Source organism: Lacerta agilis, chromosome 10, assembly GCF_009819535.1.
Source record: "Lacerta agilis isolate rLacAgi1 chromosome 10, rLacAgi1.pri, whole genome shotgun sequence".
Taxonomy (NCBI): Eukaryota; Metazoa; Chordata; class Lepidosauria; order Squamata; family Lacertidae; genus Lacerta; species Lacerta agilis.
Window position 1 is genome coordinate 54,995,592 of NC_046321.1, and position 13,708 is coordinate 55,009,299.

Below are 13,708 nucleotides of genomic sequence, written 5' to 3' on the forward strand. Positions count from 1 at the left end.
ACATTGGATTCTTATCTCATTATACATGACAAAGCTATCTTTAGCCATCTCACCCCTTGCCTTCCCTGCAGGACTAATTGCAGCCGTTAAGAGTCGTCAACAGGTTTTCCACACCTATCAGCTGATCACCCATTCCCACCACCCTTCTGAGTAATACCCCTCCCCACTCCCTCACTGTATTTAAGGGTTTGGTGACTTCCGTCTCAGTGTATCTGAAGAAGTGTGCATGCACACGAAAGCTCATACCAAGAACAAACTTAGTTGGTCTCTAAGGTGCTACTGGAAAGGTAGATATTAGTTCAAGAGGAATGGATCGGATTATTTTGAATAGGAATTCGCAAAGACTGAGATCCTCAAACATCCCCACAAAATGGCCTATGTAATTATGGCACTTTTTGCTCTCTTGGATATTAGGGGGGCAATATCAAAATCTGAGAGTAAGAGGTTTTTGGTTTTGCCCTCATACCTTGAAAAATCTTTGGGATAATAAAGCTAATATTATAGCTAGGTTCAAGGTTTTGTTTTGTTTTAATTGAAAGGGTTTCATTATTGTCCTCCTTATCTAATTATTTAAAACATGAAGGACATAAGCTGAGCGGCACAGTCCACAATCTTGGGAATGTGTATCCTCCTGGCTTTGTTACATTCCTGGAGATAACAAATCCCGACAAAGTTACAGCTCCTTCTCCTGCCAACCTCCCTCCTGAAAACCATGAAAATAAGGGGGGGCATTTCTGAACAGCTGCGAAAATATTTTGTCCCCCTTTGGAAAGACACTAAGCCTACAGAAGTTAAATCTTCTTTATTCATCCACTCTCTGTTGTGGAGTCAACACGAGGTCTTTGTAAGCGTGCCTGTTTTCTTTCTTACCATCCTCCTGGCCACAAAGTATGCCGATGAATATACATTTTCCTTGTATCATGCTACGCTAAATATGGTCATGGTCAGTATGTCAATAATCCCTGTGTTTAAGAGACGACCAGACACTGGTGTTGGGACATTCCTTCTGTTCGACTCTCTTGCTCTCTCTGACGTCTGATGCTTAAAACAGAGCATGCTTTCATCCTTCCGCACATTGTCGCAATCCCCTAGGAACACTTTTTAAAGGGTGCCGCAGCCACTCGGGGGAAACAGTTGCTGGCCAAATCAGATACAGACGCCTCGATTCAAGCTTTCCGTGAATGCTGCATTGCCGTTTCAGATTTGCACCAGCCTAACGACAGAAGGGACCATGTCTACCTTCGGCTACAGGCGAGAGCTTAGTAAATACGAGGAGCTAGATGAAGATGAGCTCCTGGCTTCTCTGACCGATGAGGAGCTGAAGGAGTTGGAGAGAGAGCTCGAGGACATTGAGCCTGACCGAAACCTTCCGGTGGGACACAGGCAAAAAAGTCTCACGGAGAAAACTCCAACGGGGACTTTCAGCCGGGAGGCACTAATGGCCTATTGGGAAAGGGAGACCAGGAAACTACTGGAAAAAGAGAGGATGGGGGCGTGTGAACAGGTAGGCTCAAAAATGCTTTGAACTGTGTCCCAGAAATACTTCTTCTCATTTTCTGTTCTTGCTCAAACTGTATTTCTCCCACAATGCTTGCTTAACTAATTGATGAATGGGGGAAGTATTTATTAGAGAAATGCAGAACTCCTATCTTCTCCAGCCAGCATCAGCGCAGGTAGCAGGAGTTGGCCAGGTTGGGCACTGGCCAAGAGCCCCTCAATGATCCAACCTGCCTCACTGCTAGGCCCAGGTGGTGGTGCTGCGGGCAACACTTGGGAACCAATATGAGTGGCTGGAAAGCCATCTACCATAACTCCCCACCTCCATGGTGTGCCAGAGCAAGGGATAAGAGTTCCCTTCTTCTCAGAACCAGACATTCTGGGTGTGAATGCACCACTACCAGTTTGCCGCAGTGGTTAGAAGAACTTTATAACTTAGCATTTTATTTACAGGTGATACTCAAAAAAATTAGAATATCGTGGAAATTCTGATTTTCTGAGATTGTGAATTGGGGGTTTTCATCAGCTGTACGCCACAATCATCACAATTATGACAAATAAAGGCTTGACATCTCTTGCTTTATATGTCTATCTCATGTTAGTTTCACCTTTTAAGTTGAATTCCTGACATAAATGAATTTTCCCACGATATTCTAATTTTTTGAATATCACCTGTATTTTTAAAAGCAGCAGGGTAGGCATTCTTCTAGCCTGAATTGCAGGCCCTGAGAAGGGCCTTTTTTGGCATATAGGGTGGTATACAAATTTATTAAATAATTATAATAACAACCCAGGTGCTGAGGAGGTGGCAGAAAATCTGCCAGTGCCACCACCACTGTCACAAGTGAACAACAAGAAGGGAAGGTGACAGGATAGAGCAGAGGAGGAGGGTGAAACTGCCACCGCAAAAGGAATTGGGATGTCCAGTGGCAACATGAGGGGTGGTGGTGGTGAAGGCATTGATAGTGGCCGAACTGTGCTGAGGGCCTCCTGAAGTCTGGCCAGCATAGTCAAGGATGATGGGAGTTGTGTTCCAACAACACATGGAAGGTCGGCGGTTCCTCATCTCTGTAGAGTGTCAGTGAAAATTCACTTTTGTTGAAGGAGAGTTGATTGACGTACATATTAACAATGGCAGCGGGCTTCTGAGATGGTATCTTGATACCATAAACACATTTTTAAAATGGTTTCCAGCTTTTCAAAATACATACTTGTAGAAAACCAGCAGAACCAAGTGAGGGCTAAACTAGAAACAACCTCCCTGATATGCTACTTTGTTGTTTGCAAGGTGTGTGTTTTTTTGTACATCATTGTTCTCAGCTGCATTTCCTTCAGTTGGAGGAAAGATAATTTTTTTAAAAAAATTCAGTCAATCCGAAAACATTATGCTATAACCCTGGCTTTCTCAAACTCGGCCCCCAGATGTTTTTGGCCTACAACTCCCATGATCCCTAGCTAGCAGGACCAGTGGTCAGGGATATTGGGAATTGTAGTCTCAAAGCATCTGGAGGGCCAAGGTTGAGGAAGCCTGTTAAAACCAGTAACATATTTTTTTTTAAGTATTTGCATTCAACAGGACCTAACTTACAATGAGCGATCATTTTAAAATGTGACCAGTCTATCTATGAGGAAGGGATGGCAGAATCCCAGGAGGATTTGACTATTTGATTGGGCTTAAATGTATAGCTCAGGGGTCCCCAAACAAAGGTCCGTGGGCCGGATAAGGCCTGAGGGACTCAGTTATCCGGCCCGCGGCGACCACTGCCACCACCTGCTCTTACCGGTGCGGCTGCCCACTTCTGGTGCGCATGTGCAAGCATCATTTCTGATGCACTTCCGAGTCTGAGGAGGCCCCTACGCATGTGCACAAGCTATTTCCGGTGCTCCACTGACCCGGAAGTGTGCCAGAAATAGCGTGTGCGCACTCGTATGGGCATGCGCTCCCCCGCCCTCCAGCCTGCCACACGATCGGCGCTGGAGGAACCGGCCCGAGGCCTGGTAAGTTTGCCAACCCCTGGTATAGCTCAAACTGCAGGTTTCAATAGCATATTTCATGTACAGTACAAAATTCTTTATAGTCATTGGCCATGGTCTTGAATTCCGCAACTAGTTCCATTCCTACTTTGGGCCTCTTCCCTTTGTTCTGTTCAATAGAAAGCCCATCACAAACAGCTTCAAAATCTCAAGGGGCTTTCAAGGGCATTTTGCTGTGGAGAGCGAAGGGTGGAGCCTGTGGCTGGGCGGAAACTAATGGGAATGATTGAGACAGGCTTGAGTAACTTTTATGTCCCTTTGATTGCAGTAGGGGCGGGGAGGAAATAAGCAAATGCAAAACACTTCCACTGAGACATGAAAAACTTGAAAGTGCCTAACGTTGACAGGATTGTGCCCATAGAGATTTCTGAAGGATGCGCAGCAGCCTTTGTTGTATAAGTTAAAGGTAAAGGTACCCCTGACCGTTAGGTCCAGTAGCCGACGACTCTGCGGTTGTGGCGCTCATCTCGCTCTATAGGCCGAGGGAGCCGGCGTTTGTCCGCAGAAAGCTTCCAGGTCATGTGGCCAGCATGACTAAGCTGCTTCTGGCGAACCAGAGCAGTGCAAGGAAACGCTGTTTACCTTCCCGCCAGAGCGGTACCTATTTATCTACTTGCACTTTTGACATGCTTTCGAACTGCTAAGTGGGCAGGAGCAGGGAGCGAACAATGGGAGCTCCCCCCATCACGGGGATTTGAACTGCCAACCTTCTGATCGGCAAGCCCTAGGCTCAGCATTGGGAAAAGGACTACTTAATCCAATGGTTCATTTTTGCAAGGCAATCCTATACATGTATACTAAAATCTAAGCCCTACTGAGTTCAGTGGTGCTTGCTCCTAGAAAATAAATGTAGAATCACAGCCTTAATCCTTTAACTGTAGTTTATGATTCGATGCATTATGTATTTGCTGGATCCCAGTCCCCATACATTAGCAGGCAATAATGGTCTTTAAAGAATTATCTTAGGCACAAAATGAAAATATATTTTCCAAATTAACAATATCCTGCATTGGTTGAAAAAAATATTCAAGTTTGAGCTATCAGTCTAATTTTACACAATTAAAGCTAAGAATTAGTTTAATTGCCAGTCTGTTCAGGGCTGAGGAGATTTTTAAATCCACTCTCCTCATATAGTGAAGGCTTATTTATAAAAGAACAAATCATTGTCACAACATTTACAAAGAATTCATGAAACACACATAAATGCATCACAATCAAAACATCACAGAGCAAACAAAAAGTAACAGTTTGATCTATATTTGCTTTTAATTTATTGAAAAGGATGTGTATTGGGCCCATATTCCATCTACCAAATCATTCTGGCTGTTATGAATAGTCACAAGGGGGAAAGTCTTACCTGGGTAGGCAAAGTAAACTTATTATTTCTTTATCTGAGTTTCTGTTGAAAGTTTTCAACATAGAATACAATAAAAACCAAAGAGAGAGCCAGTGTGGTGTAGTGGTTAAGAGCGGTAGACTCGTAATCTGGGGAACCGGATTTGTGTCTCCGCTCCTCCACATGCAGCTGCTGGGTGACCTTGGGCCAGTCACACTTCTTTGAAGTCTCTCAGCCCCACTCACTTCACAGAGTGTTTGTTGTGGGGGAGGAAGGGAAAGGAGAATGTTTGCCGCTTTGAAACTCCTTCGAGTAGTGATAAAGCGGGATATCAAATCCAAACTCTTCTTCAAAGTAATCTAAATAAAAATAGAGAAGAAAAGAAAAGAAGGAAGGAAGGAAGGAAGGAAAGAAAATAGGAGGGAGGGAGGGAGAAATAAAATACAGAGCCCTCTATGAAGGATATATCTTAACCCTTAAAAGGTAAAGGTACCCCTGACCGTTAAGTCCAGTCGCGGATGACTCTGGGGTTGTAGTGCTCATCTCGCTCTATAGGCCGAGGGAGCCGGCGTTTGTCCGCAGACAGCTTCCGGGTCATGTGGCCAGCATGACTAAGCTGCTTCTGGTGAACTAGAGCAGCGCATGGAAACACCGTTTACCTTCCCCGCCGGAGTGGTACCTATTTATCTACTTGCACTTTGACGTGCTTTTGAACTGCTAGGTGGGCAGGAGCTGGGACCGATCAACGGGCGCTCACCCCATCGTGGGGATTCGAACTGCCGACCTTCCGATCAGCAAGCCCTAGGCTCTGTGGTTTAGACCACAGCGCCGCGTCCCTTATTTCACACAAAAAGGAGTGGACCTTCCCACCTCTCAGCTGGGAACTTCCGTTTCTTCTCTCAGCAACCCGCCTGGGAGTTCTTTCCTTCCTGGCAGGCAAAGTAACTTACAAAGAAGTGAAGACCGGACTAAATGAAAGGTATTTCACAAAATTATATACGAGAGTGTTTTGGCAACTGCTGAGCCACGCAGTTCCTTTGAGGTAGTCATTTTTCTCAGACGTGCCTCTGCTTCTTTTGAAACATAATCCCTTGTTTTTGTAGAGCAGCGCGGTGAAAAACAAACCAAGGAGGGGAATAAAATTCCTAGCAGTATACAGATTATAGGGCTATATTTACCACTGAACTGATACAGCCACATTCTCTACCAGGGCAAAGCAGCATCATTCCGTTGGCTGCCATGGAATTATCTCACTCCTTGATTGGCGCTTATCGGAACCCAGCTAGAGGAATGTATCCAAGCTCTGCAGACCAGGGTGCTGGTATGCAGTCAAGGGGTTACTATAGTTTTGCCATGCAGCTTCTCCAAGGTAACAAATAGCGATGAATAACACTGTAACCTAAAGTAAAGATGGGGATGCAACAAGGATTCAGAGCTCTGTAGCGCAATATATTGTACCCAAATAGCAACGATCATTTAAGTTTTTATCTGGGAAGGTACAAGCACAGTTAATGCTATGCTTAATTTCAGCCTACACTTGAGGCTGATTGGCACTTCTCTCTGAAACCGCCCTCTGTTTCAAGCACAATTATATTATTGTAATTTTAGCTGCAAACATTTACTGCACAATCCACTTGCACAATAGGCAGTGGCCCCACGTGCGGAAGATTCCAGAAGGGCTGAGCAGAGCTCTGGTTTCTCCCCCACTCAGCCATGCACCAAAAGAAGTAGTGGAATGGATACTAGGGGGAATGAAGCGGGTCTGTTTGAAACTGCCATATCCCATCCAGTCCTTCCTCTCTCTGTTTCTTCCTGTTGTCATGTTTCCGACAGGCATAACCAGCATCAAGAGAGAAGGGTGACTTAGGACACCTCTTCCTCCAAAATGCACCACTGACAGGTCAAAAAGCAGCAATGGAGTCCTCTCTTTGCAGTCCAAATGGATCAAGAGTCCCACAATTCTTTCTAGCGTTGCTAGGACTTTTACTTGTTATTCAGTCCCAGTCACTGACTGCAACGCAGCTATTGCTGGCAACTGTAGTATGGGCCACAGAGTTTAGAAAATAAGAAATGAGGCTAAGTAGCATAGCACTGGCCACTTCTTTGTGGTGATTCAGAACAGCAAAAACAAAATAAAATGGGTGTGTTTGTCATTTTTCCTCCTTGTGATGTTTCCTAACCAAACAATCATCCCCTGCGCTACTGTTTTCCCCAGCGGTGCTGTTTACTGCAAATAGCAGCTTTGTGGGGCAAATAGTGTGATGCTGAAGAGGTTAAAAACCTCTACTTGCATGCTATGGTATCAACAAAGATTGCAGACCCATGTAGCTGCCCAGTTTAAGCACTCTTCAACAAATGTTTGCTTAGCCAGTGTGACCCTGAGATGGTCATGCTGTCATTTTTTTTTTTTTTTTTGCAGGGTGGGGTGAATATTTGTTCTTAGTTTGTGGTCCGTCATACTGTAGGGTGACCAGAATTTAAACAAACCCCCGCAAGCCAATAGTTGTCTTTTGGTGAAGAGTCTTTATCCACATTAGGCCGGTGTTGTCTGTGTATCTGTCCCTCCATCCCAAGACGAGAACTTGTATGTTATTTCTACTCAGGAAAGTGCCCTGGGTTTTCTTTTGACCAGCAAAACAAGTTTGGCCTTCCTGGTGTATGCCAGTTTTTCATGTATGCCCCTTTCCCCAACATTACTGTTCCCCTCCTTGATCACAGGGGGACAATAATATCAGATCATGCATTTCTTGCCCACTGTGATGCTGTGGACATTCTCAAATGGGTGTCTATAACCATAACTTTACAAATTGAGACAGTCCACAAAGTAGTGAGATATTTTACATGAGATGTTTTTTGATGGAAAAAAACACGCTCTTTTGAGGAATGATGCCTGGGCCTCATGAAATGAATGAAAATAATGGCGCATTATGTTACTTGACAAACTGAGCATCTGGAAAAGCCCAGGGTGTCTCCCTAAAAAACACTGAGAACCCTTAGGATATAAAGTATGTTTTTATTTTGACAGTCACTGAACCTCTGTTCCTTTTTAGGAATCTAAACAAGAAGATGATGAAGATGGATCAGAAGAAATCAATGAAGAATATTTCACGGAAAGTAACAGCGAAGTTTCTGAAGAGGCATTCACTGAAGAAGATGAAGAAGAGGAGGACAAGGAGGAAGAGGAGGAAGAAGAAGACAATGACGACGCTGGAGACGAAAGTGGTGCAGACGACGGTGAGGAAAAGAAACCTGCTGAAGCATGTAAAAATGTTGCAGACACCGAAAAAAGAAGAAGTTCGCTCAGCATTAAACTAAAAAAAGTGGCAAGAATGCAAATGAAATGGTTACAAATGGCCATAGTGAAAAGAATACTGAAGATCTGGGCTGCAGGGTGGGTGCCATGCACCCATGTGGAAATCCAACGGTGATTGAAGATGCCCTGGAAAAAGTCAGGAACAATGATCCCGACACCACGGAAGTCAACCTAAACAACATTGAAACATCACACCACAGATGCTGACACATTTTGCGCAGGCCCTCAAGAACAACACTGTGGTCAAGACCTTTAGCTTGGCCAACACCCATGCGGACGACAATGCCGCAATGGCTATTGCCGGCATTGTTAAAAGTGAACCAGCACATCTCAAATCTGAATCTGGATTCCAATTTCATCACGGGCAAAGGAATACTTGCTATCATGAGGGCTTTGCAGAACAACAAGGTTTTGACGGAATGCGGTTCCACAACCAAAGGCATATCATGGGCAGCCAGGTTGAAATGGACATTGTCAAACTCCTGAAGGACAATACTACTATTGTGAAACTGGGGTATCACTTTGAGCTTGCAGGACCAAGGATAAGCATGACGAGCATCCTGACAAGAAACATGGATAAGCAAAGGCAGAAACGGATGCAGGAGCAAAGACAGCTAGAGGCCAGCGGGGATGGAGCCATCAATCCAAAGACCAAAGCTTGCAAAAAAGTAACTCCTGGTTCTTCGCCTATTCATCTCCTCGAAGTTCACCTTGGTCCTCTCCGAAGGTTGCTAGGAAAGTCTCATCTATTCAAATCCACCCTCTTCTCCAAGAAATTCGCCCTGTTCCTCTCCAAGGGTCCTAAGAAGGTTCCTTCTGTTAAAAACCAGCCTCCATCTCCTCCTCCTCCCCCACCACCCCCTCCCCCCACCCCCCCCACCTCAAATAGCTCCCGAAAAGAAGGCACCAACCAGAAATATTGCAGAGGTTATCAAACAACAGGAAAGGCCAAGAAGGCCCCGCAAAAATAAGCAGAAAAAGAAGAAAGGCAAGAGAGCAAAAAAAAATGAGAATGAGATCTTGAAAGAAATAAAAAATTCATTAAAATCAGTCCCAGACAAGAAGTCAGAGGAAGGCTCCGTCCCTCCACCCGACCTTCTACTCCAGTGAGATCCGTTCATAGTGACCTAATGGATGCAATTCGTGCAAGTAGCATGAACAGCTGAGGCGGGGTAAGTGTCTTCATTCCAAAGCTGATGCAGATTTAGGAACACATCTCACAGGTACAAGATAGGACTAATCTACGCTGGTGAGTTATAATGTTAAAAATGCATTATAAAAATGTGACCGGTTTAGAGGGAGCTGTAGAGCAACAATCTTCACCAATGAGAAATTGCGTTTGAGAGCTCTATTTTATAGCGGTTTAATAGCGGTTTTTTCAGATTAGTGTAGATCCAGCCATATATTTTGTTTAGAAAGTAGCATGAGGTTTTCTTTATTCCCCCACACCTTAAGTTAAACTACAAAGTAAGATGATCACTGCATAATATTCAAGAAAAATTTCTAACAGCATTAAAAGAAATACAACACATTAATTGTCTCAATTTGTATCTTTTTTCTTTTAGGTCTCAGTTTAAAACCATTCCCAATTATCTATTCAAACAACATGCACATGAAAATCAAGATGTGAGCCATGGATGTTTTTTTTTTTTTTTTTTTTAAAGTATTGCCTGACCAAGCTCTGAAAAAACACCCCTTTCAGTAATATCCTTTTGCCTAAGGGTCCCTGGAAACTTGGAACTGGCCTGTTGGTCATCACAAGTAACTACAGTGCTGCTGCAAATAAATAACAATTCTCCAGCACTTTTAAAGTTTGTTTCTTTGCAGGGCTATTTTTCTAGAAAAAGAAAAGAAAAAGAGGTGCCGGCGGGGGGGGGGGGGAGCCCTGCTTCATTGTTTTAACCAGTTTCAATTCCTAAGTGAGTCTGAGGGGTAGAAGGAACTTCACGACAGTTAATCTGGTTGAAAACGTGTAGTATAGTATAGTGGTAGCTGTATAAACAGACCCCTGAAAAGCAGACATGGCAAACATTCATGCAGAGACCAGTCTTTCTCATAAGAACAACACAGGAAGTTGCAAGTCAGGCCATCTAAATCTGATTCAGTTACAGGTGGGTAGCCGTGTGGGTCTGCCATAGTCGAAACAAAATAGAAAATTCTTTCCAGTAGCAACCTTAGAGACCAACTGAGTTTGTTCTTGGTATGAGCTTTCGTGTGCATGCACGCGAAATCTGTATTATCGACTTTGACTGACAGTGGCTACTCCAGCATTTCAGACAAGGTTCTCTACCTACCTACTATCTGGAGATGCCAGGGAAATACAAAACAGAGTGGAAGCGAATCCAGGTGTCTAGGCTCAGCATTGAAGAAAAGAAAGCAGGCTGTTTTCTGACCAGTAGAGAGAAGATGAAATATTATAGTTGGGTTTGGGGTGGGGGTCTTCTTGACAGGGTGGCCACTTATGCATTACAAAAGGGGAGAATGAGGAGAAGATAGGGCTTTTTGTAAAAATCATGTGCTGCTATCATCTATATCGATCTGTTATCTATCATCTATCCTCATCTATCTATCTACTCTATCTAGTTACAGTCGTACCTCGGGTTACGTACGCTTCGGGTTGCGTACTTTTCGGGTTACGAACTCCGCTAACCCAGAAGAGCATCAATGACACGTGCACGATTTGCGCATGCGCAGAGCGTTTTTCACATTTCCGGTTTTTTTGGTCTGCGCAATGCGCAGAACGAAGTGTTCAGGTTACGTCCTTTTGTCGGTTACATACTGTAACCTGGAACGGATTAAGTATGTAACCCTGGGTAGCACTGTATCTACACACACACACACATTATTTGTATATATTAAGAGGAATATAACTTGAGCAGCTAATGTGCATAACAGCCGGCCAATTGTGCAGAATGTGTTCAGAATCCTTCCACGAAGAGGGAATTGTGCACCGTTCCGGGTCAAGAGACATAATCCCTAACATGCTTTGGTGAATCTACATATCTCTGCTGAATTTTGTACATTCTCCAGTCATTATGTGTAATCCCCCAAAGGGGAATTATGAGCTAACAGTGACTCGACTTACATTCCATTTAACACAGAGAGGTAAATTTAGAAATAGTTTCTATAAGACTGTGACCAGCTGATCTGCGTGCCCACCCAATCTGCTTCTGCTTCCCACAAGCTGTTTGTGGGCAATTTCAATGCCCGTTCTTCCCTTCTTAGGTTTTTTAAAAAAGAAAAATCTTTGAACTGGGCAGCGCTTCAAATAGAGAAGCACTTCTTGTAAAATAGGGAACAAGGCCACCCAACTCAGAGCCTGAGAGCTGTGCATTGGTAGCTTGAGCTGCTGTTGCAGTTTCAAAAATGCTAGTGGCCCTCAGTCCCAGATGTTTGCGTAATATCTCAAGCTGTATGGTAGGAAGAGTTTACTCAGCTCACGCCTCTCTTGTGCTTTTGTTTCCACAATAGGCTTTTAGACTAACTAGTGAGTTTGTGGGAGAATCCTGTAAGTGGACATGGGAATATGCCTGTTACGTCATCAATTGCCACCTGCTGTATAAGTGGCACCCAGAGGCTCCACCCACTGGCCTGGGACCAAGAGCAAACCCTTCCCATAGATGCTCAGGTTCCATAAAGTTGGTCATCACTTATTGGTAGGGCAAGGATGGGGAAACTATTGTCCTCCAGGTGTCAGAATCATAGAACCATAGTCGTTGGACTCCAACTCCCATCAGCTCCAGCCAGCGTGGCAAATGATCTAGAACAAACTTCGATCTCCAGATATTTTGGACTACACTTCCCATCATCCCTGACCACTGCTCTTTCTGGCTAGGGGTTATGGGAGTTGTAGTCCAAAGCACCTGGAGACCCATGTTTGGGAAACACTGGTCTAGGTTGATGGGGGTTGGAGTCCAAGAACATCTGGAAGGTCGCAGGCTCCCCAGTCCCCACCCATGCCCTAAGCTTCAGAGCATAGCGTACATGCACTCAGGTAGGCCATTGACAGCCTAGCTGAAATAATGAATGTGCTCCTGGAAAGTTGCCTTCAGTAGAAAGATATGCAGTAGGCTTTTGCCTCATAAGAATGCATGTGGCAAAGAAATCCAACATGCATATGAAATTTACAAAATATTTTGAGAATTCCTTACACATCTGTCTGGAATGATTTTTCAAAACCCAATCGTGGTTAATATCTGGTAGGTCTAGTAGGTACCAGATAAAGTAGCTTTGTAGGCTACCATTTTCTCCTTATGTGTTCCAGTAATACTACTACTACTACTACTACTACTACTAATAATAATAATACTTTTTATTTATACCCCACCCATCTGGCTGGATTGCCCCAGCCACTCTGAGTGGCTTCCAACACACATAAAGACATAATAAAATGTCAAACATTAAAAACAATAACCATGGATTATTGTTTAATTGATTAATGTCATGGATAATATTTTTACTACCCCATAACCATTCAATATATTAGATATTCACTCTTTCCTAGTTAGACCATCCTAGTTAGACCTAGTTCCTTCCAGTTAATATTTCTAAATCAATAAAACAAAACTTTCCTCCTATTTTTTCTTAGGTGGAAATCCCAGAAGCACTGCGATGAAAAACAAAGAAACAGGAATGGAAACGACCGAGATGAGAGTTTAATGATGGTTAAGAGAAAGGTACCAAGTTGTTCTGCAGCGGTTCTATAGACTAATGTAAATGGCTTCAAGAGTGCACTCTTATATTGAATATGAACAGAGACCGATTAAACCATCAAGCAACGCTTCTAAGGATGCATCAGCATTTTCCTTTGTAAATATGGAACGTACATTTTTTTTTATCTGATGAGATTTATAAGAAGAAATAGTTTATTTAGATGTTCCTGTTGATACCAAGTACCACTTCCCAGAACATGTTCCTTATGCAGAGAAGGAATTGTTCAGTGACCTGTGCATTTTATTTTTGATGTCTGCCTCGTGAATTTACAATAAAGGTGGTTTGGGTTTTCAAGTGACAAAAACAGTCTTTGTCCCAGAGTGCCATGAGTTTGTTAACTAAGTTATGTTGGGATATGGAGCATCTGGGAATAGCAGGAGATGATTCTTGATATACCTGAGATTTTGGATGGACTCATTTGATACGATCACCCTGTGAAAAAAAGCTAGAAATTCTCTTCTTGTTGTGGCAGATATATGCAGAAGGTATACAACTGAAGAGAGCTGCCTACCCCATGGAGCTAGATCTCAGTGTCCGGGCTGAAAGATAGGGGTGGAGAGTAGACGCTCCTTTAGGTATACCGGGCTGAGGCCATTTGGGGCTTTAAAGGACAGCACCAGCACTTTGAATTGTGCTCAGAAACATACTGGGAGCCAGTGAAGATTCTTAGGACTGGTGTTATATGGACCCAGTGGCCACTCCTAGTCACCAGTCTAGCTGCCTCATTCTGGATTAGTTGTAGTTTCTGAGTCACCTTCAAAGGTAGCCCCACGTAGAACCGCATTGCAGTAGTCCAGCAGGAGATAACCAGAGCA

General features: G+C 43.7%; 1 protein-coding gene across 1 annotated transcript; it reads left to right on the forward strand.

Moving 5' to 3' along the window:
- The first annotated feature begins 878 nt into the window (after positions 1–878).
- Positions 879–13,196, forward strand: LMOD2 (leiomodin 2). Its single transcript, XM_033162560.1, is given in 12 exon segments — positions 879–1,504; positions 7,918–8,184; positions 8,187–8,361; positions 8,364–8,488; positions 8,490–8,598; positions 8,601–8,864; positions 8,867–8,926; positions 8,929–8,979; positions 8,982–9,042; positions 9,044–9,255; positions 9,258–9,352; positions 12,770–13,196. Coding segments are annotated over 11 exon segments (1,686 nt in total). The 5' UTR covers positions 879–1,231; the 3' UTR covers positions 9,347–9,352; positions 12,770–13,196.
- Positions 13,197–13,708: the final 512 nt, after the last annotated feature.